This window comes from Schistocerca nitens, chromosome 8, assembly GCF_023898315.1.
Source record: "Schistocerca nitens isolate TAMUIC-IGC-003100 chromosome 8, iqSchNite1.1, whole genome shotgun sequence".
NCBI classification, from domain to species: Eukaryota; Metazoa; Arthropoda; class Insecta; order Orthoptera; family Acrididae; genus Schistocerca; species Schistocerca nitens.
The window spans coordinates 520,366,297-520,390,910 of NC_064621.1; the positions used below are offsets into that span (position 1 = coordinate 520,366,297).

At 44.9% G+C, this 24,614-nt stretch overlaps 1 protein-coding gene across 1 annotated transcript in view; it reads right to left on the bottom strand.

Moving 5' to 3' along the window:
• Positions 1 to 24,614, bottom strand: part of LOC126199650 (uncharacterized) — a 584,284-nt gene that overhangs the window by 528,991 nt on the left and 30,679 nt on the right. The window contains exon 3 of the mRNA XM_049936577.1: positions 23,595 to 23,650. Coding sequence (XP_049792534.1) covers positions 23,595 to 23,650 — 56 coding nt within the window. The remainder of the gene's footprint in view (positions 1 to 23,594; positions 23,651 to 24,614) is intronic.

Sequence of the window (24,614 nt, forward strand, 5' to 3'; positions counted from 1 at the left end):
TCGAATATGGCCGTGGCTACGATGGTGTTCCAACCAAGTTTCGGTTCGAGGATAACTGCACCTTTTCTATTGTTGTTGTTGTTGTTGTTGTGGGCTTCAGTCCGAAGACATTTGATGCAGCTCTCCATGTTACTATATCATTTGCGAGCCTCTGCGTCTCTCAATAATTATTGCAACCTACATCCTTGTAAATCTGCTTACTGTATTCATCTCTTGGCCTCCCTCTACGATTATTGCCCCCATTCTTCACTCCAGTATTAAAATGGTGATCCCCTGACGTCGCAAAATGTGTCCTATCAATCAATCCCTTCTTTTGGTAAAGTTGTGCCACAAATTTCTTGTCTCCCAGTTCTATTCAGTACCTCCTCATTCGTTACGTGAACTACCCATCTAATCTTTAGCATTCTTCTGTAGCACCGCGTTTCAAAAGTTTCTATTCTCTTCTTGTCATCGTCCATGTTTCGCTTCCCTACGTGGCTACACTCCATACAAATACTTTCAGAAAAGACTTCCTAACACTTAAATCTATATTCGACCTTAATAAATTTCTCTTTTTCAGAAATGCTTTTCTTGTCTTTGTCAGTCTACATTTTATACCCTTTCTACTTCGACCATCATCAGTTATTTTGCTGCCAAAGTAGCAAAAACTTCTCAACTACTTTAAGTGCCTCATTTCCTAATCTAACTCGATCAGCATCACCTAATTTAATACTACTACATTCCATTACTCTTGTTTTGCTTTTGTTGATGTTCATCTTATATCCTCTTTTCAAGACAATATTCATTCCGTTTAACTATTTTTCCAAGTCCTTTGCTGTCTCTGACAGAATTATAATGTCATCGGCGAACCTCAAAGTTTTTGTTTCTTCTCCATGGATTTTAATACCTACTCCGAATTTTTCTTTGTTTTACTTTACTGCTTGTTCAATGTACAGATTGAATAACATTTGGGATAGACTACAATACTGCCTCACTCGCTTTTCAACCACCGCTTCCCCTTCATACCCATCGACTCTTGTAACTGCCGTCTGGTTTCCGTACAAGATGTAAATAACCTTTCACTCCCTCTATTGCACCCCTACTGCCTTCAGAATTTCAAAGAGAGTAAAATGACATAAATGTATGTTTGCCTTTGCTTAACCTGCCTTCTGTGATAAGTATTGCCTTCTATGTTCCTACATGTCTCCGGAATCCAAATTGATCCACCCCGAAGTCGGCTTCCACCAGTTTTTACATTTTTCTGTAAAGAATTCGTGTAACCATGACTCATTAAACTGACAGTTTGAATTCGTGTAGTCTTGCTGCTGATACTGTTGCTACTCATGTTGACGATGATCGTAGTGGCGATAGAGCAAGTAAACGCGCATAGTCTATGTAATCTACAAAAAAGAAACATAGTCATACTTTTGTCAGAGTGAAGTTGATCCCGCCGGCCAGAGTGGCCGTGAGGTTCTAGGCGCTACAGTCTGGAACCGCGTGACCGCTACGGTCGCAGGTTCGAATCCTGCCTCGGGCATGGATGTGTGTGATGTCCTTAGGTTAGTTAGGTTTAAGTAGTTCTAAGTTCTAGGGGACTGATGACCACAGCAGTTAAGTCCCATAGTGCTCAGAGCCATTTGAACCATTTTTTTGAAGTTGATCCGAATAATAACCAACGGCGTAGCAGCAACGTATTATAAACAGCTCTACGCTATTCTAAAATCATTTCGATGTTTTACGGCTAATGTGTCCCACAAAAAGATAAAAGTCTGCTAATAGTATTTTCCAATAAAGGCAGGAATACTACTTCCGTAGCAGACAAAGAGGGGGGGGGGGTTTAGAAACTGGCGCAAAGTATTACATATACGTGAAACTTGGACCATGAGAAACCCGGAAGAGGTGAATTTGGAAAAAAAGATTTTGAAACATGCTGCAAAGAAACTGATTTTGGAACTTAACAGGAGCTTTGGACTACGATAAAGTGCAACTGAAGAAGTACTAAACAGTTAGCTCAGGAAGGAAATCTACAATATGTTTCATACTACAGTCCCAGTAAAACATTTACCAAAAGGGGGACAGGTTAGTTAAACAAGTGCGAGATCTTCTGAAAATACTTTACATCACACTGGAACTGTCAGTAGAGGGACAGGGAAAGGAAAAAAACGTATGAAAAGGATTAATCTTAATTTGGTTTTTAGCATTCAGTTGTGTGTGAATAAGTTATAAGACTAGATTTCATGTGTTTTAGCGAAACACAGATTCATCTTACGTCAGTTTTCGACCCCAAATACGTTCCATCAGTTTCTTATTTTATTGAAACCTGAATACGTAAGATTTTATTCATCAACTTGTGGCTGACGTCATTTGATAATTGTTGCGATGGAAAATTAGGCTTAAAACATTTTATTGTGTCGGTTGTGACTTTGACGTAGTTTACCTAAATTACTAGTAGGTTAGGTTTTTCAGAAGTGATCGTAATCAAAAATGACATGCGCAGTGGTTTTATTGCTATCTTCACAAGAGAAATATGTATGCATAGTGTCCATAAAGTCCCGGTATGATTTCAAAAAAATCATAACGTGATACTTATTAAAAATAGAGAATTGTGGTTTATTGCAAAACGTTTACCAGCTCTCATTTTTTTTTCCTCTGTCTTTTGTTGAAAATTTGATTTGGTGTTCATCAAAATGACGACAGATCAGGAGAACGCCCAATGTGTAATCTGCTATGCAGAATCAAAGTCTGTGTGCGTAATTATCGATGTCGGCATGGGAGGGCATCACCGGCAAAAACAAGCACAATGTGCTTCTTCAGAATATTTTTTAAAGGAGCAGGCAGTGTCAAAGAACTTCCTCAAATTGCACATCCCCGTCTGTCTCAAGCACGGGTTGACAGAGTGCAAGGGGCATTTCCGGACAGTCCCCAGAAGTCAGTTCGTCGTGCATCAAGCGAATCGGAGGACTCTAGATCAGCTGTACATAAAGTGTTACATAAGCAGTTATGCCTTTTTGCGAAAAAGTGGAAATGGTTCAAGCATTGAGCCTAACTACCATCCTCCACAGTATGCATTCGTGTGCTCCTTACTGATCTCAATAGGTGCTGACAACGACTACGTTAAAGAGTGCCTGTTTTCATATGAAGCAACATTCACATCTGGGGCTCCAAACCTAGACAATAACGTGAACACATATGTGACAGCTCGAAGCTTAACGTTTGGTGTATCCTAACATACTATAGGGTGGCCGACCCACTTTTTTTCACAGAGAAAACAATACCGGGAAATTTTCACGTGGGCATGCTCGAACAGTTCCTGCTACCACAGAATGAACAGCTGCACCCGTCTAACATACGGCGGTATGATAGTGTACTCTTGAATTGAAGTCTGAATGTAGGATTGCGTTGAATGATTTTTCCTAAGAGAAAATCGCTTTCCTGATGTAATGCCATTGGACTCCGTTTTGTGGAGTTACGTCAAGCATCGCGTCAAAACACCACGTGTCAACGACATTGCTACCCTCCGAGGACGAATCACTGAAGCAATCAGGACTTCAGGTGCTGCAGACCTGACTCGTACGTAGGTAGTATTCTAATATCGCCTTGATGGTCTACGAACGAAAGATGGGGCACTCATTGATATTCTGACATAACAGAAAGAAAAAAACTGAGAACAGGTAAATGTTTTTCAACAAACCAAGATACTCTATTTCTACTACCCTCCTAGTTACGAATTTCTGATACGATGGCGCGACTTTACGGACGTTCTGTATATGGGCAAGTACATCCAAAAACAGTAATCACAAATTAATTCCCATAATAAATTAGGCTGAAGAAATGGATTTTCAGTGATTTCTCCAACTACTTTAATAAAAACATGGGGTTGTTGCATATAATAAGCTAACCAATTAGTTATCAAATGATAATCAAAACCTAGTCAACAAGTAATGAAGATAAAAAGCACTATCGCAATATACACAATAAAATATTTCAGCTCTAATATTCATTCGCAATTCTTTTAGAAACCACCTTGTATACTCAGATTTTTTAAAAAAGTGCTGAAACACATTTGGACATGAGCACTAACTCAAAAATAACTCGTGTTTCACAAAGAGAGGTTGAAATTTGTCTCACAATTTGTAAAAAGGAATTATCAGGAGGTAAGGTGTATTAATTTTTAGAAGACGAGTACATTTTCACAAGGTAGGAGAAGGTAGAAGATGAAATCAAAGTAAACCGAAGACAGGACATTCAAAACAAGTACGAAAAAAAGAACAATCCTCTTATCTACTATTTCACATAAATAACAGAGGAAATGTCAGTTAACTATTATCGAACGAATTATTCAGCACGATTATTCGGTATTAATTCTGCTGATTGAAGGAAATTACAGATCGAGCCGGCGTCGCAGATTTCCGTTTCAGTTTACATGTCGGAGTAATTTAAAATCGCCCGTTCTGTGCGTACTCCGACTGGGAGCTGCTTTAAAACAATAGTGTAGCGTATTATACTGCAGCGCTCATAATGTACACATTCCATTTCCTGTCGTTAGTTTAACGCCCTGCATTCAGCTGGCGCTAGGGAGTAGGGGAAGGAGATTAAACATTATCCGATAACTGTCGATTATAAATTCATTCGGCTATACTGACATGAGTTATTGCCAGCTATAACGGCAACAAAAATAGAAGTAATAGAACTGCACAATGTTAACTCTGACTGATACAGAACAGCCGAGTTTATTTTTTCTTGTTTGTATTGAACCACGAAACATTAATGATGGTAAAAGAAAAAATTTCAATATGTTTAGATTATGAGTGTCATAGGACCTGAGGCAGCCCGTTTTGTACGACTTTCTCTATATAAAATAACTTGTTGAGGACGTGTCAGCGTCGGCCGGAGTGGCCGTGCGGTTCTGGGCGCTACAGTCTGGAGCCGAGCGACCGCTACGGTCGCAGGTTCGAATCCTGCCTCGGGCATGGATGTGTGTGATGTCCTTAGGTTAATTAGGTTTAATTAGTTCTAAGTTCTAGGCGACTGATGACCTCAGACGTGTCAGCTTTCGACATTAATTTACCGTGTATCTGATTGTATAAAGACGCAAAGATGGATTAGCAGGCTTTACATAATTGAGTAATGGTATCTATATGCTTAACAAACCAGTGGCACAAAATGCCATCTACACTACAGGCCATTAAAATTGCTACACCAAGAAGAAATGCAGATGATAAACCGGTATTCATTGGACAAATATATTATACTAGAACTGGCATGTGATTACATTTTCACGTAATTTGGGTGCATAGATCCTGAGAAATCAGTACCCAGAACAACCACCTCTGGCCGTAATAACGGCCTTGATACGCCTGGGCATTGAGTCAAACAGAGCTTGGATGGCGTGTACAGGTACAGCTGCCCATGCAGCTTCAACACGATACCACAATTCATCAAGAGTAGTGACGTTTTCAATTGGTGAGAGATCTGGAGAATGTGCTGGTCAGGGCAACAGTCGAACATTTTCTGTATCCAGAGAGGCCCGTACAGGACCTGCAACATGCGGTCGTGCATTATCCTGCTGTAATGTAGTGTTTCGCATGGATCGAATGAAGGGTAGAGCCACGGGTCGTCAAACGTCTGAAATGTAACGTCCACTGTTCAAAGTGCCGTCAATGCGAACAAGAGGCGACCGAGACGTCTAACCAATGCCACCCCATACCATCACGCCGGGTGATACGCCAGTATAGCGATGACGAATACACTCTTCCAATGTGCGTTCACCGCGATGTCGCCAAATACGGATACGACCTTAATGACGCTGTAAACAGAACCTGAATTCATCCGACAAAATGACGTTTTTCCATTCGTGCACCCAGGTTCGTCGTTGAGTACACCATCGAAGGCGCTCCTGTCTGTGATGCAGCGTCAATGATACACGCAGCCATGGTCTCGGAGCTGATAGTCCATGCTGCTGCAAAAGCCGTCGGACTGTTCGTGCAGATGGTTGTTGTCTTTCAAACGTCCCCATCTGTTGACTCTGGGATCGAGACGTGGCTGCACGTTCCGTTACAGCCATGCGGATAAGATGCCTGCCATCTCGACTGCTAGTGATACGAGGTCGTTGGGATCCAGTACGGCGTTCTGTATTACCCTCCTGAATCCACTGATTCCATATTCTGCTAACAGTCATTGGATCTCGACCAACGCGAGAAGCAATGTCACGATACAATAAACCGCCATCGCGATTGGCTACCTTTATCAAGGTCTGAAACGTGATGGTACGCATTTCTCCTCCTTACACGAGGCATCACAGCAACGTTTCACCAGGCAACGCCGGTCAACTGCTGTTTGTGTATGAGAAATCGGCTGGAAACTTTCCTCATGTCAGCACATTGTAGGTGTCGCCACCGACGCCAACCTTGTGTGAATGCTCTGAAAAGCTAATCATTTGCATATCACGGCATCTTATTCCTGTCGGTTAAATTACGCGTCTGTAGCACGTCATCTTCGTGGTGTAGCAATTTTAATGGTCAGTAGTGTATAATATACTGATAATTCTTGATTGTCTAGTGCCGAGACGTGTGCACTTTATTGGTGACTATAATCTAATGAATATTTATTATGAAGCGCTTCCCATGAAGGTTTTGGTTTTCTTTTGTCTGATACACGCCTACCAGACACATTAATGTGACCACCTCATACGTTCGACATGAAGGTGAAATAGCCGCTCCCGTGAGTGGCGACAGGTCGTCTTAGGTTTTATGAACCAGCCATCCAATGGTCGTTGGCGTTTACGGAGTGGAACGTCTGAAAGCGAAGTGTCCAGGGGAGCGTTATGGTCTGGCGAATGTTGTGGCATTTCGTGGTGATCCCGTCATTCTGGAAGATATAGTGGTTCAACACAAGTATGGATCTATGCTTTTTCCAAACTGCTCAAAAATCATATTCTAATCGAGGACGATATCACTATTTCGACATTACGAATTTTCAGTGCTAAAGGAGGAAAATTGAGGTCGAAGAACTTTATTTTTGATGTTGATTTGTCCGTTTTCGAAGGCAACAAGCAGATAAAGGCGTATGGTGTGGACACAAGCAGCGGATCAGCTACCTTCTGTTTTTGTTTATACTATGAATGAATTTTTCTTAAGCTTTTAATTTATTAGTGTTACTATAATTTCCCTTCTTGTTTGTTATTACATAGAAATTGCAGACAAATCCTTAATCTCTTAAAGCAAATGAAGCACTGTGCTTATTGCTACGTCACTTCGTAAAAATATTTCCAGAGTAGGGTTGGTGCCACTTTTGGTATTAATTTGTCCGTTTTCGAGGGCTACAAGCAGATAATGAAATATTGTGTAGACAAAGCCAGCATATAAGCTACTTTTTATTTTTATGGAAAACTATGAATGATTTGTTAAGTTTTAAGTTTTCTCGTCATGTGATGTCGCAAGTTTGTTGTAGGTGATTTCGTTTTTAATGTTTGAAAGCAAATGGAGCCGCGTACTCTATTGATACCGTATTTCGTAAAATGCTACCAGACTAGGTATGGTTACATTCTGCAATACGATTGATTTCCGACGACGACATCGAGAAATTATCGTATAGACCTGATGTGGGTGAGTATTGCTCACTGCATGTACACGAAGAGCATCTGATAGGCCCCGCTACCGGGTAACAGGAACATTATTGTCTGAGCAACACTTTAGCAGTTCTTATGTAATGTTTGTTGCTCGTTCCTGTCGGCATTTTTATTAAAATAGCACTGATCGCTTTTACCATTTTCAGTTATAACGCAATATTTCAGAGCAATGGGAATTTTACTAATAAATTTTACTCATCGTTTGAAAAGGTTTTTTTTGGGAAGAAAATTTTAGCACTGCTGCTGTGACTTATTGATATTTCGGTTTTTTAACCCGACTGTTGCATTGAAGAGCCAAAGAAACTGGTACACCTGTTTAATATCGTGTAGGTCCCCCGCGATCACGCAGAAGTGTCGCAACACGACGTGCCATGGACTCGACTAATGTCTGAAGTAGTGCTGGAGGGAACTGACACCATGAATCCTGCAGCGATGCACATAACGCCATAAGAGTACGAGGGAGTAGAGATCTCTTCTGAACAGCAAGGCATCCCAGATATGTTCAATAATGTTCATGTGTGGGGAGTTTGGTGACCAACGAATATGTTTAAACTCAGGAGAGTGTTCCTGGACCCACTCTGTAGCAATTCTGGACGTGTGGGGTGTTGCATTGTCCTGCTACAAATACCCAAGTCCGTCGGAATGCACAATGGACATGAATGAATGCAGGCTATCACACAAGATCCTTACGCACGTGTCATCTGTCAGCGTCGTAGCTAGTCGTACGAGGGTGAGTCAAATAAAAGCCTTAAATATTTTTTTAAATAGTATTTATTGTGCAGAAATGGCACAAAGCTGTATCACTTTTCAACATAATCTCCCCGTCGCTCAATGCAAGTCCTCCAGCGATTACAAAGTGCATAAATTCCTTTAGAAAAAATTTATTTGATATGAAACTTCCTGGCACATTAAAACTGTGTGCCGGACTGAGACTCGAACTCGGGACCTTTGCCTTTAGCGGGCAATTGCTCTACCAACTGAGCTACCCAAACACGACCCACGCCCCGTCCTCACAGCTTCACTTCCGCCAGTACGTCGCCTCCTCCCTTCCAAACTTTACAGAAGCTCTCCTGCGAAACTTGCAGAACAAGCACTGCAGAAAGAAAGGATATTGCGGAGACATGGCTTTGCCACAGCCTGGGGGATGTTTCCAGAATGAGATTTTTATTCTGCAGCGGAGTGTCTGCCAGAAAGTTACACATCAGCGCACACTCCGCTGCAGAGTGAAAATCTCATTCTGGAAACATCCTCCAGGCTGTGGCTAAGCCAAGTCTCAGCAATATCCTTCCTTTCTGGAGTGCTAGTTCTGCAGGTTCGCAGGAGAGCTTCTGTAAAGTTTGGTACGTAGGAGGGGAGGTACTGGCGGAAGTAAAGCTGTGAGGACGGGGCGTGAGTCGTGCTTGGGTAGCTCAGTTGGTAGAGCACTTGCCCGCGAAAGGCAAAGGTCCCGAGTTCGAATCTCGGTCTGGCACACAGTTTTAATCTGCCAGGAAGTTTCATATCAGCGCACACTCCGCTGCAGAGTGAAAATCTAATTCTGGAATTCTTTTGGTAGTCCGCTCAACCACTCATGCACTGCGTGGCGTACCTCTTCATCAGAACGGAACTTCGTTCCTCAGATTGCGTCTTTGAGTGGTCCAAACGTATGAAAATCACTTGTGCTAAGGTCTGGTCAGTATGGTAGATGAGGTCTCTGATTGTTGCAACTATTGTACGGGCAGTGTGGGGCCTTGCAGTGTCATGTTGCAAAACGACAACTGCTGACAGCAACCCACGTCGCTTTGATTTGATTACAGGCCGCAGATGATTTTTTAGGAGATCTGTGTGTATTGCACTGGTGATAGTGGTCCCTCTAGGCATGTAATGCTCCAAAATGACGCCTTTTTCGTCCCAAAAGAGAGTCAGTATAACCTTCTCTGCTGATGGTTCTGTTCGAAACTTCCTTGGTTTTGGTGATGAGGAATTCGCCATTCCTTACTCGCTCCCTTCGTTTCCGGTTGGTGGAAGTGAACCCAGGTTTCGTCCCCAGTAACGATTCTTGCAAGGAAGCCGTCACCTTCTCTTTCGAAGCGCCGAAGAAATTCTTCACAAGCATCAACACGTCGTTCTATCATTTCAGGAGTCAGCTGCCGTGGCACCCATCTTGCAGACACTTTGTGAAACTGGAGCACATCATGCACAATGTGGTGACCTGTCCCATGAAATATCTGTAAACATGCTGCAATGTCATCCAGTGTCACTCGGCGGTTTTCCTTCACTATGGCCTCAACTGCTGCAATGTTCTGTGGAGTCACAACTCGTTGTGCCTGACCTGGGCGAGCCGGCCGAAGTGGCCGTGCGGTTAAAGGCGCTGCAGTCTGGAACCGCAAGACCGCTACGGTCGCAGGTTCGAATCCTGCTTCGGGCATGGATGTTTGTGATGTCCTTAGGTTAGTTAGGTTTAACTAGTTCTAAGTTCTAGGGGACTAATGACCTCAGCAGTTGAGTCCCATAGTGCTCAGAGCCATTTGAACCATTTTTTGACCTGGGCGAGGAACATCTTCCACTGGAGTCACACCATTTGCGAACTTCCTACTCCATTCGCAGTCTTGCTGCTGTGACAAACATGCATCACCGTACTGAACCTTCATTCGTCGATGAATTTCAAAAGGTTTCACACCTTCACCACGCAAAAATCGAATAACAGAACGCTGTTCTTCCCTGATGCAAGTCGCAAGTGAGGTGGCCATCTTTATATTGATACTGCGACAGTATGTGTGCATATGCACTATGTTGCCTCCTACAGGCCATTCTGGACGCTGTTTTTAGCACGCTTACCAACTTACAGGACAACGGCGCGGAATTTCGATTTGTTATTACAAATTTAAGGTTTTCATTTGACTCACCCTCGTATCAGGGGTCCCATATCATTCCAACTGCACACGCCCCACACCATCCACCAGCTTGAACAGCCCCCTGCTGACATGGAGGGTCCATGGTTTCATGAGGTTGTCTCCATACCCGTCAGGGTCCATGGTTTCATGAGGTTGTCTCCATACCCGTACACGTCCATCAGCTCGATACAATTTCAAACGGGACTCGTTCGAGCAGGAAACATGTTTGCAGTCATTAACAGTCCAATGTCGGTGTTGACGGGCCCAGGCGAGGCGTAAAACTTTGTATCATACAGTCATCAAGGGTACACGAATGGGCCTTCGGCTCCGAAAGTTCACATCGATAATGTTTCGTTGAATGGTTCGCACGCTGACACTTGCTGATGGCCCAGCATTGAAATCTGCAGCAATGTACGGAAGGATTGCACTTCTGTCAGTTTTACAACTGCGAAAGAGACTTGTTCTCTTATATAGGCTCTCGCTTCCCACGCCCGGGTTCCCGGGTTCGATTCCCGGCGGGGTCAGGGATTTTCTCTGCCTCGTGATGGCTGGGTGTTGTGTGCTGTCCTTAGGTTAGTTAGGTTTAAGTGGTTCTAAGTTCTAGGGGACTGATGACCATAGATGTTAAGTCCCATAGTGCTCAGAGCCATTTGAACCATCTTATATAGGCGTTGCTGGCCGCAGTGCTGTCTTCTGCCTGTTTACATATCCCTGTATTTGAATACGTATGCCTATACCAGTTTCTTTGGTGCTTGAGGGTATACAAGTCTGTACAACAGTTTGTTTGATGTTCCGCGTATTACTTGCACGAAAAATCGTAATGATGTGAAAGAGTCATTTTATAAAACATCAGTATTTTTCTGTATATATGCCTTCATGTTAATGATTTATTAGCTTCATTGTTTTCTAATTAAAGACAGACACATACTCGTCAGTAATTCCTAGCTGTCACCGCAGCGCCGTATTCTGCATGGAGGTATAAGGAGGGGAGATGCCATGACGTCACAAACTTGAAGCCGACAGAAACCGAGCTCCGCCATTGCAGTTTGGTCAGAAGACTCGTTTCCGATTGTGCTACTGTGTAGAGCTGCTGAAGGGTTTTTTATTTTAAAATGCCGGTTTGCGTTGTTTACGGGTGTGCTAACCGTTGGAATAGTGCTACCAAGTTAAAAGGAATCACGTTCCATGGGTAAGTGGCCCCGTTCGTAAAATATTGTCGTTTATATTCGTGACATGTGCGGCCTTGTTTACGTTTTGTGAAACTGTTTTCTTCTTATTTTATTTCAGATTTCCGATCAATGAAGCTCGTAGGGCTCTGTGGGTTCATATGCTTATTTTTCTTGACAAAGCACAAACGATGTTTGTATTTACAAATGAAATTTTGTATAAGTGTGTAAACGAGTAAGGAATATCATCCGGTATGTAAACTAGCATAGCTTTCGGGTTCTGCTTTCAGTTTACATCGACACAAATACAGTAAAAGGTGATTTGAGTTTGAAAAGAGCTTTGTACACTGTTATTTTTCATCATTCGAAGTTCGTATCCAAAAGAAACACTTAAGTTAACGAGACCAAATCAGTGGGGGACTGATGACCTTAGCTGTTTAGTCCCCCTTAAACATCCCAACACCAACCAACCAACCAAATCAGTTGTATTGCTGGGGCAAAAACGCATTAACAACAAAACGAAAACACCTGAAAAAGCTATTCTGACGTTGTGTTATGCATGTAAACATTGTAACACTCATCATCTGAAATTATTTCGCAGACATAACGTTAAATATGAAGAACACGCAATTCTAACAAGAGCTCTGTCACTGTTTTGACCAATCAAACATGGCGGCCCACCGGCTTCAAACAGACGTACAGCAGACGGCCATAGTGCCATCTCCCCTCCTTATACCTCCATGGTATTCTGGCTCTCTACATATCTCTGTATTTGAATACGCATGCCTATACGTTACTTTGGCTCTTCAGTGTAGTACAAAATAAAAATGTGTGTTATAACCGAGGCCAAACAAATAGCGAGAGATACCGGTTATTCAGAACTAAAATATCCGTATCGGTTTTAACCGGTCGATTTTTTTCCATCCCTAGTACTCGGCAGCGCACCCTCGCAACCCACAGTGTGTCAGCGTCGGCGCCTCACACCCTCTCGCTGCTGTTCTGGCACGCAGCCGGCGCCGAGGCCCGCGTCACGGCTGCTGCTCCCTGTTTTTATTTTTACTGTCCCTTCTGCGACAGCCGGCGCGGCGCGATGTGTGCATCCGCAGCAGCTAACACGCCCGCTACACACACGTCACACATGGCGCCGAGTGCAGTGGCAAACCCCCACCCACCCCGCCCTGCCGCACCCAGCGGCCACAGCACACACGCGCTGCCGACGCCTCGCGTGTTTGAAATAGCCCGTGCCCGCGCTGTTTGCTGCCGACGTTTCGCACCGTGGGTTGCGAGTCGTCGCTCCGCTCAAATACTTCCGCATGGCAGCAGTCACCTCCGTGTCTTTCTGTACTCTCGCCGGTGACGCTTACTAATGACTGCTGCCACAGGAATTACGCATAATTATCCGTGTTTCGTCAGCGGCTGCCAACAAAATGAAGTTTCCCTCTCACATCGATCAGCCACTATGAACTTGCTGCAGCATCATCGTTTGCTTTAGAAGTTTCAAAAGCAGCCGTGTTTGCAGATTATACAGGGTGGTCCATTTATAGTGACCGGGCCAAATATCTCACGAAATAAGCGTCAAACGAAAAAACTACAAAGAACGAAACTTGTCTAGCTTGAAGGGGGAGACCAGATGGCGCTATGGTTGCCCCGCTAGATGGCGCTGCCATAGGTCGAACGGATATCAACTGCGTTTTTTTAATAGGAACCCCCATTTTTTATTACATAATCGTGTAGTACGTGAAGAAATATGAATGTTTTAGTTGAATCACTTTTTCGCTTTGTGATAGATGGCGCTGTAATAGTCACAAGCGTATAAGTACGTGGTATCACGTAACATTCCGTCAGTGCGGACGGTATTTGCTTCGTGATCCATTACCCGTGTTAAAATGGACCATTTAACAATTGCGGAAAAGGTCGATATCGTGTTGATGTATGGCTTTTGTGATCAAAATGCCCGAGGGGCGTGTGCTGTGCGTGCTGCTCGGTATCCTGGACGACGACATCCAAGTGTCCGGACCGTTCGCCGGATAGTTACGTTATTTAAGGAAACAGGAAGTGTTCAGCCACATGTGAAACGTCAACCACGACCTGCGACAAATGATGATGCGCAAGTAGATGTTTTAGCTGCTGTCGCGGCTAATCCGCACATCAGTAGCATACAAATTGCGCGAGAATCGGGAATCTAAAAAACGTCGGTGTTGAGAATGCTACATCAACATCGATTGCACCCGCACCATGTTTCTATGCACCAAGAATTGCATGGCGACGACTTTGAACGTCGTGTACAGTTCTGCCAGTGGGCACAACAGAAATAACGGGACGATGACAGATTTTCTCCACGCGTTCTATTTAGCGACGAAGCGTCATTCACCAACAGCGGTAAGGTAAATCGGCATAATATGCACTATTGGGCAACGTAAATCTACGATGGCTGCGACAAGTGGAACATCAGCGACCTTGGGTAATTAATGTATGGTACGGCATTATGGCAGGAAGGATAACTGTCCGCCATTTTACCGATGGCAATCAAAATGGTGCAATGTATGCTGATTTCCTACATAATGTTCTACCGATGTTACTGCAAGATGTTTCACTGCATGACTGAATGGCGATGTACTTCCATCATGATGGATGTCCGGCATTTAGCTCGCGTGCGGTTGGAGCGGTATTGAATAGCATATTTCATGACAGGTGGATTGGTCGTCGAAGCTCCATACTATGGCCCGCACGTTCACACGATCTGTCGTCCCCGGATTTCTTTCTGTGGGGAAATCTGAAGGATATGTGCTATCGTGATCCACCGACTACGCCTGACAACATGCGTCAGCGCATTGTCAATGCATATGTGAACATTACGGAAGGCGAACGACTCGCTGTTGAGAGGAATGTCGTTACACGTATTGCCAAATGCATTGAGGATGACGGACATCATTTTGAGCATTTATTGCATTAATGTGGTATTTACAGGTAATCACACTGTAACAGCATGCGTTCTCAGAAATGATAAGTTCACAAAGGTACATGTATCACATTGGAACAACCGAAACAAAATGTTCAAACGAACCTACGGTCTGTATTTTAATTTCAAAAACCTACATGTTACCAACTGTTCGTCTAAAATTGTGAGCCATATGTTTGTGACTATTACAGCGCCATCTATCACAAAGCGAAAAAAGTGGTCCAACTAAAACATTCATATTTCCTTACGTAATCCACGAATATGTAATAAAAAATGGGGGTTCCTATTTAAAAAAAACGCTGTTGATATCTGTTTTAGCTATGGCAGCGCCATCTAGCGGGCCAACCATAGCGCCATCTGGTTTCCCCCTTCAAGTTAGACAAATTTCGTTCTTTGTAGTTTTTTCGTTTGACGCTTATTTCATGAGATATTTGGCCCGGTGACGATCAATGGACCACCCTGTATAGTACTAGCGACCCGTCCTGGCTTCGGACGGGTAACAGTAACGTCTATACCTGCGGTCGGACGTCTTGCCTGGCGTAGTGGGAATACATTATATACAAAGACTTCCCTTCTGATACACTGTCTATTAGTGAAATCCATGTCAAGGTTAGCCTTCAGACACAGTTAGAACAACGCGGCGGGGGTCCTTATAATACACTATCATTGGTACCCAGAAGCAATGGTGTGCAACACGCCATGGCTCTGAGCACTATGGGACTCAACATCTTAGGTCATAAGTCCCCTAGAACTTAGAACTACTTAAACCTAACTAACCTAAGGACATCACACACACCCATGCCCGAGGCAGGATTCGAACCTGCGACCGTAGCAGTCCCGCGGTTCCGGACTGCAGCGCCAGAACCGCTAGACCACCGCGGCCGGCCAACACGCCATGATAAGAGGCCGTATAGAAAATCGGAACCACGGAACCACGGTAAGTGATTTAAATGGCAGAGAAGTGGGGTGCACGTAGGCCGTACAGCGTCGTCTTTTGTGTGATCGAACACGCCCGCGTTACGTAACTCTTAGTCGGTTCGGAACCATCATAAGAAGTGGAACCTCGTAACCAAGTGCTGCTATAAATTGCGGACAGCACAGGGTGGAATATTAGCCTGTAAGTGCGCCTGAATGGAACAGAATGATTGGTATCGGGGAGGCGGGTCCATCGTTCCCCGACACTGCGGCTCGTACAGGGCATGCTGCTTCTACCTGAGGCGTACGTGGAACCAGTGGAGAGAAGAGGGCCTAAACAGTTCTGACAGGGTACTGAATGAGACTGTGTGACCACAGCGCGAGGTGTCCGACTGGCCGTAACGGATAAAACAGCTTCGTTCACAGTGTTGTCGCGACGTTGGAGCACTGCATGGGGTGTGGACAAGTCTGCCTCGATGGTTCGACACCGTTTACTGTGGGATGGACTGGTGGCACGCGTGCGATTGCGCCGCCAGAACCCACCAACACCGCAGACCGGAATGGGTAGTTGAACGTCAACACTGGCATGTTGAGTGGCAAAATGAAGTGTTTTCAGACGAGTCCAGGTTCAACTTGTCCTACAGTGAAGACCGTATACGTATTTGACGCCGCCATGGTGAACGCAATCGGGAAGACTGCATTGATGAGCAGCATAGCGGACAAACGGTAAGTGTGATGGTTTGGGGCACCACTGCTTACCGCACACGATGTCACCTCCTACGTATTGAGGGCAACCTGAACAGCTACCGCTACCTCAGGGACAGTTGACACCCCGAGGCACTGCCCCCCCCCCCCCCCCGCCCCTGCAGGCCGTTTCATATGCCATGTTTCAGCAGGGTAACGCCCGGCCGAATGTGGCGAGGAATATGCAGGTCTTCTTCGAAGAACGGCGGGTGCCACTGCTTCCCTAGCCTGCCTGTTCGCCTGACATGGCGTCTATCAAACGTGCCGGGGACGTGATCGATTGGCAACTTGTTCGTTCTGGTCCTCTTGGTGCCATGTTCGATGCTTTGCGGACGCGCCAACGAACCGCGTGGAAGAGTATTCCTGAGGAGCATAGTCAGGCGCTCTTTTGATTCCGTGCCATGACGTCTAGTGGCTGTGATTGCAGCACGTTGTGGTCCTCTTGGATCCATGTTCGATGCTTTGCGGACGCGCCAACGAACCGCGTGGAAGAGTATTCTTGAGGAGCATAGTCAGGCGCTCTTTTGATTCCGTGCCATGACGTCTAGCGGCTGTGATTGCAGCACGTTGTGGTCCTCTTGGAGCCATGTTCGATGCTTTGCGGACGCGCCAACGAACCGCGTGGAAGAGTATTCCTGAGGAGCATAGTCAGGCGCTCTTTTGATTCCGTGCCATGACGTCTAGTGGCTGTGATTGCAGCACGTTGTGGTCCTCTTGGATCCATGTTCGATGCTTTGCGGACGCGCCAACGAACCGCGTGGAAGAGTATTCCTGAGGAGCATAGTCAGGCGCTCTTTTGATTCCGTGCCATGACGTCTAGTGGCTGTGATTGCAGCACGTTGTGGTCCTCTTGGATCCATGTTCGATGCTTTGCGGACGCGCCAACGAACCGCGTGGAAGAGTATTCCTGAGGAGCATAGTCAGGCGCTCTTTTGATTCCGTGCCATGACGTCTAGCGGCTGTGATTGCAGCACGTTGTGGTCCTCTTGGAGCCATGTTCGATGCTTTGCGGACGCGCCAACGAACCGCGTGGAAGAGTATTCCTGAGGAGCATAGTCAGGCGCTCTTTTGATTCCGTGCCATGACGTCTAGTGGCTGTGATTGCAGCACGTTGTGGTCCTCTTGGATCCATGTTCGATGCTTTGCGGACGCGCCAACGAACCGCGTGGAAGAGTATTCCTGAGGAGCATAGTCAGACGCTCTTTTGATTCCGTGCCATGACGTCTAACGGCTGTGATTGCAGCACGTTGTGGTCCTCTTGGAGCCATGTTCGATGCTTTGCGGACGCGCCAACGAACCGCGTGGAAGAGTACTCCTGAGGAGCATAGTCAGGCGCTCTTTTGATTCCGCGCCATGACGTCTAGCGGCTGTGATTGCAGCACGTTATGGTCCTCTTGGAGCCATGTTCGAAGCTTTGCGGACGCGCCAACGAACCGCGTGGAAGAGTATTCCTGAGGAGCATAGTCAGGCGCTCTTTTGATTCCGTGCCATGACGTCTAGTGGCTGTGATTGCAGCACGTTGTGGCGCTACTCCGTACTGAATTTCCACAGTCACAGTGCATGTACACGTCTGTAATGCTGATCATTTGTTTAGTGCCATGCCCCTAATCACTGGAATAACTTACATTGTGATAACATCTTTCGCTCTTGTTCTTCCACTTTTTCCAAACCGTAGTGTATGTATGGTCAAGTTACAGTAATCAAAGTCCATGAATTAAGCAAATAATTGTTCTTTTCAATGTCAAAAACACTCTTCAGGGCATTTGAACCTCAGCAGTGGGTGCTAGCTTGCTCTCTTGCTCTCTATATAGGTTCTGTTGGTTCTTCTTTACATTTTTACGTAGCCTGAAATGCTTTTTTCCGTTGTGGTTTTCAAATGGTTCAAATGGCTCTGAGCACTATGGGACTTAACATCTGAGGTCATCAGTCCCCTACAACTTAGAGCTACTTAACCTAACTAATCTAAGGACATTACACACACATCCATGCCAGGCAGGATTCGAACCTGCGACCGTACCGGTCGCGCGGTTCCAGACTGAAGCGCCTAGAACCGCTCGGCCGCACCGGCCGGCCGTTGTGGTTTTCCTCATCTGCATGTTATCTGTTGCAGAAAAAACGTAACTTCACAAAACACAACGTTAAGCGTATGCATCAGCGCAAACTACCGGTCAAGATAGTAACATCGACCCCCTCTGTTAAATGTTCTTCATACTTACGCACCTGGAGAACCTGTTATGACGTGAAATGTCTGATATGATGCCAGGAGCAATCCGTTATTACACTTTCATTCATCTGTCTTATTGTTGCCTACGTGTACCACAAGTGTTGGGCAACGGCCTTGCCGCAGTGGATACACCGGTTCCCGTCAGATCACCGAAGCTAGGCGCTGTCGGGCGTGGCCGACGCTTGCATGGGTGACCATGCGGGCCGCCATGCGCTGTTCCCATTATTCGGGGTGCACTCAACCCCGTGATGCCAATTCAGGAGCTACTCGACCGAATAGTAGCGGCTCCGGTCAAAGAAAGCCATCATAACGACCGGGAGAGCGGTGTGCTGACCACACGCCCCTCCTATCTGCAACCTCATCTGAGGACGACACGGCGGTCGGATGGTCCCGATGGGCCACTTGTGGCCTGAAGACGGAGTGCTGTACCACAAGTGAGTACCTTGCTTACTCTCTGGCTGCGCACCTGACAGCTCTTACCAACTTACTGATAAGTGTAATGCCGTTTCGGAAACCTACATCACTTACTAGTTTGCGATTAACTTCTGTCCTTTCCCAAAGGTTTACAGAAAGGAGGCTCAAATAAATTACGGAATTTTTAAGCAGAACAGTAATACAAAATTCGATTTAGCCTTTATGCACTCTGTTGTATTACATCTTAGGATTATGCAGCGTTATCACAATTAGTAGACGAGACCGACTAGGGGGAAAGTGTACGATAACAGAAGTAACAACGTACCAGTCAGCAACTGAGGCGTTTTAGATAATTGTAAATGTGTGATTGCGAGCCACTACTGACATCAGTATGAAATATTGTCCTATTTCAGAAAGTAAGTCGTCCATCCCATTGGGCTACAATTTCAGCCCAGGCCTCCCTTAACAAGCAGTATAATAGTAAACACAAAGGAATAAAAAATTAATCAGCCTAATGAGCACGCACAGACGAATCTCAAGCCTTTACAAATATATCCTGCCAGAGAGGTACCAGTGACTCGTTTGAATCAAAATCGCTTCCAAACCCGACAGAAATTGCCACAGGCGGTGAGTGAAGGCTCATCTCAATCTGTTAGGAAAAGAACATTTCGATGGAAAGGGCATGCAAAGAACATTTGAAATCGGTTACCTTGTAAGAGGCCAACGATAGCCATATTTTTCAAGATAACAGCAAAGTTCATCGACATGGAAAAATATGTGGCATGTTTTCTGAACAAAAATTCACCTGACTTGAAGCCCATAAAAAATCTGTGGGACGTGTTGGAACAGGGGGTAAGATCCCAATAGGAGCATCCCCGCAAGCTGGTGGAACTGCGCGGGGGTGGCATAACCTGGAGGCGACGTACCTAACCAACTTTATGGACTCGCTTCCCAACCGAATCTAGGGGGATATCAAGGCCAGGGGCAGCATTACACGGTATTCAATGATTTATGTACGGGTGACAATTTTTTTTTTGTCCACAGAGCTTACTTCTGTACTTTCCGTGCTGTAATTTCCAGAACACTCGCAGCTGCTAAACGAGGTGCTGCACACGTCATCCTTGCACATGGATGCAATACTGCCGCAAGTTGCCAATTCTTCCAACACTCCCGGCTCATCTCGTAAAGCTTGACACGGCGGAACATTTACCTCTTACACTTCTTCGGCCGATCGGTGTGGCCGAGCGGTTCTAGGCGCTACAGTCCGGAACGGCGACCGCTACGGTCGCAGGTTCGATTCCTGCCTCGGGCATGGATGTGTGTCATGTCCTTAGGTTAGTTAGGTTTAAGTAGTTCTAAGTTCTAGGGGTCTGATAACCTCAGCACGTAAGTCCCATAGTGCTCAGAGCCACTTGAACCATTTGAACACTTCTTCAACCGTATCTGGCGATTGCTGTACACATCATTCTTGACGTAACCCCAGAAAGTAAAAACCAGAGGACTGAGGTCGGATGATCTGGGAGGTCAGGGTAGAGACCTTTCTCGGCCTGCTCATTAAGAATCATACATCAGATATCGCCGACAACTCACGCGTAAGAGTGCTCCGACTGCAGTTCACTTTGGCGAGCACATCCCGTGTTATGACTGCTATAGCGGGGACCCAACCGATGCGTTAGTAGCTGTAGTGACCTTTTATATCACGGCCGTTACCCTTCACATCTTTATAGGATGAAACGTCAGTCATCTCCATACTGCGAAGACCACCCAACTGAAATTGCAGACCTCAACCATGTGGTATTAGGATGTTCACGCTATGACAGACAACGCAGCTAGTTTCTTACGACCTTTATCAGAGCAGATTTCACCAACCTACATCTGTGAAGGACCTGTTTCGACAGTTGACAACAACGGACTATGTCAGTGCCGCCCAGTTTCTACAAGAAACGGATATCCAATTATAATTCGGACACAAAGCTTCGAGAGTAAGAAATTGTAATATATGGACTGTGTTGAGTGTACAGACTACACCATGAAGTTTACCTGTAATTAATGTAATTTCTAATGTACATGCTATATACACTACTGGCCATTAAAATTGTTACACCAAGAAGAAATGCAGATTACAAACGGGTATTCATTGGACAAATATCTTATACTAGAACTGACATGTGATTACATTTTCACGCAATTTGGGTGCATAGCTCCTGAGAAATCAGTACCCAGAACAACCACCTCTGGCCGTAATAACGGCCTTGATACGCCTGGCCATTGAGTCAAACAGAGCTTGGATGGGGTGTACAGGTACAGCAGCCCATGCAGCTTCAACACGATACCACAGTTCATCAAGAGTAGTGACTGGCGTATTGTGACGAACCAGTTGCTCGGCCACCATTGACCAGACGTTTCCAATTGGTGAGAGATCTGGAGAATGTGCTGTCCAGGGCTGCAGTCGAACATTTTCTGCATCCAGAAAGGTCCGTACAGGACCTGCAACATGCGGTCGTGCATTATCCTGATGAAATGTAGGGTTTCGCAAGGATGGACTGAAGGGTAGAGCCACGGGTTGTAACACATCTGAAATGTAACGTCCACTGTTCAAAGTGCCGTCAATGCGAACAAGAGGTGACCGAGACGTCTAACCAATGGCACCCCATACCATCACACCGGGAGATTCGCCAGTATGGCGATGACGAAAACACGCTTCCAATGTGCGTTCACCGCTATGTCGCCATCATGGATTCGCCCATCATGATGCTGTGAACAGAACCTGGATTCATCCTAAAAATGACGTTTTGCCATTCGTGGAGCCAGGTTCGTCGTTGAGTACGCCATCGCAGGCGCTCCTGTCTGTGATGAAGCGTCATGGATTACCGCAGCCATGGTCTCCGAGATGATAGTCCATACTGCTGCAAACGTCGTCGAACTGTTCATGCAGATGGTTGTTGTCTTGCAAACGTCCCCATCTGTTGACTCTGGGATCGAGACGTGGCTGCACGATCCGTTACAGCCATGCGGATAAGATGCCTGCCATCTCGATTGCTAGTGAAACGAGGCCATTGGGATCCAGCACGGCGTTCCGTATTACCCTCCTGAACCCTCTGATTCCATATTCTGCTAACAGTCATTGGATCACGACCAAGGCGAGCAGCAATGTCGCGAGACGATAAATCGAAATCGCGATAGGCTACAATCCGACCATTATCAAAGTCGGAAACGTGATGGTACGCATTTCTCCTCCTTACACAAGGCATCACAACAACGTTTCACCAGGCAACGCCGGTCAGCTGCTGTTTGTGTATGAGAAATTGGTTAGAAACTTTCCTCGTGTTAGCACGTTGTAGGTGTCGCCACCGGCGCCAACTTTGTGTGAATGCTCTGCATACCACAGCATCTTCTTCCTGTCGGTTAAATTTCCGTCTGTAGCACGTCATCTTCGTGGTGTAGCAATTTTAATGACCAGTAGAGTATGTGACATTTTATATCAAATCTGTAGTTACTAACTTGTCTGGATAAATGGTTAATGCCAAAGGCCAATGACTTTATTAAAAAACATCTGATATTCGATATGGTTTAATTTGGACAAATACAAAATACGCTATTAGGAAAAATACAACCTAAGTATCGTAACTGAAGAAAAAGCGGGCGTTGCGCCGATGTGAATAACTACTACGGCAGGCAGTTCGGAAAACGCATTGAAAAACCTACCTGCATTAGCTGGCGATGCAACGACGCAGATGGCCACGGCGACGTAAAAGCAATACGCAGCTGTTGACATTTATCCCACCTTGCCGTTACCTGTCGCGCCATTTTCCTTCAAAAAGCAGGTTTCAGACACATTGTAAAACCGATTCTGTGTTTAGACAGCCAGATGATAACATTTCCCGGGCGTGAAGTGTAATCCGTAAACATATTGTGAGCTCAAATAGCTGCCTCGGAAATGGGAATCGTATTCATTCCCATCTCAAACTGCGTATCGATTGCAGCAATTTGCAATCATTGGAATGTCATACAATGGGGCATTCGAAGTTTGCTCGTTCACGGGATGAGGTACAATGGGTTTCTCAATACAAACGAGCAAACAGTGTTGCTCTTTCCTCTACGTAGTGTGAAGTGTGAGGGGAGGTGGCCACACACCAGAAAGTAGCTTTCATTTGCAACGCTCTTCTCTCATTTCCACCGCCCTTACAACGGACGCTGAACGCCGACCGAATGAGGCGCTACAATATTCTGCGGGTAAAAGGTGCAACACTGCAGCCGTGACACCGTTCCTCCCTCCCCCCCCCCCCCCCACCACCACCACGTTTCTGTCGCTATCACCCATACGCTGCTGTGAAAACACAGAGCAACAGAAAGTCAACAGTGAGGCGTTGAAATGGCAGCGGTGTAAGGCATGGGAAATCTTGCCCTTCAGTTTCAATGGGAGCGTAAGAGGCAGATCAGTTTTACTGTCATTTTGAGCACAATTCTTTAGGCACTCAGGGCTAGAGGCGTGTGTCCGTTACTGAAAATTATTAAATTATGTGGAACGACAGTCTTAGGACGAAGACATAAGGAGTATCTCTCCTCTTCCAGTTGATATTACTGATTGAAGTTCTTAATGTTAGACTACCATTGTCAGTAACTGTAAAATTATTTTTCTTGCAGTGGATTTGTAGCGAATAATATCATACTAATCTTCGACGGCAATACTTACAGTTTTGTAACTGTGACAGCACAGGAAGCGAACATGAACGTTGCCGAAGTACGTACCTGAAACAAAAGGAAATGAAGTGTTCAGTGAAACCTAAAAGATTTAATCTTTTAGAACAATTAACAAATATCATCACTACATCGGAATAACAATCAACCGCGAAAGAAATGTTCATGCGAAAACAACAATAAAAATAATGTACTAACAACTAAAACAGAGACTAAAAATGCAGAAAAATATACAAATCGTAACATTTGGAACAATTTATATCTTTAATTCCTCACCAATGACGTAATGTTTTCTTCGTGTAAGGAAGTGGAGGAGATAATAAAAAAAATGGAAAAGCTAAATAAAATACACTTGAAGCCGAGCAACCAATGTCTAACTGGCGATTTAGTCCCAGGTCTGGCAAATAAGTTTATATCTAAAAAAAGTATGAAGAAGTGCTAATTGACTCAAAAGAAATTTGCGATAATATAAAGAACAAACCCATCCAGCAATCACATACAGGCGATGTTAAAACCAAAACAAACTTTTTATCCGACAAAAAAGTATACATTGACTAAACAGAAATATGATAATTTTCCAACTGGAAAAAAGCAAATATTCATCATGGAAGTTCCTACGTTCGGGAAAGAGGAACCAAAGAAAACTACTACGATGGTCAAAATATAACATAAGATTCAAAAACTGTCTAGAAATCAATTGCCCTGAAAAATGAAATAAGATCTGGAGGGAAAATGTGATAGGTGTTTGTAGCGTCTGTCCTAGATTTATCCTCCAGGTCTTCCAAAACTTTCTCTACATCCACCTCCTAAACTTTGTTAAATTGTGATATCTGTACAGAAATTTTAATTGATATACAAAAACGTGATCACGCAATTGTAACTGAAATAAAATCTCGAAAAAAATGATACTTGTAGACACTTGTTTTATTTTCGGCCCATGTGTGAATAAGATACGATAGAAAAATATGTGTCGTTTAACAGCTTAAGCCTTAAGGCATCACACTACGAGCGACCT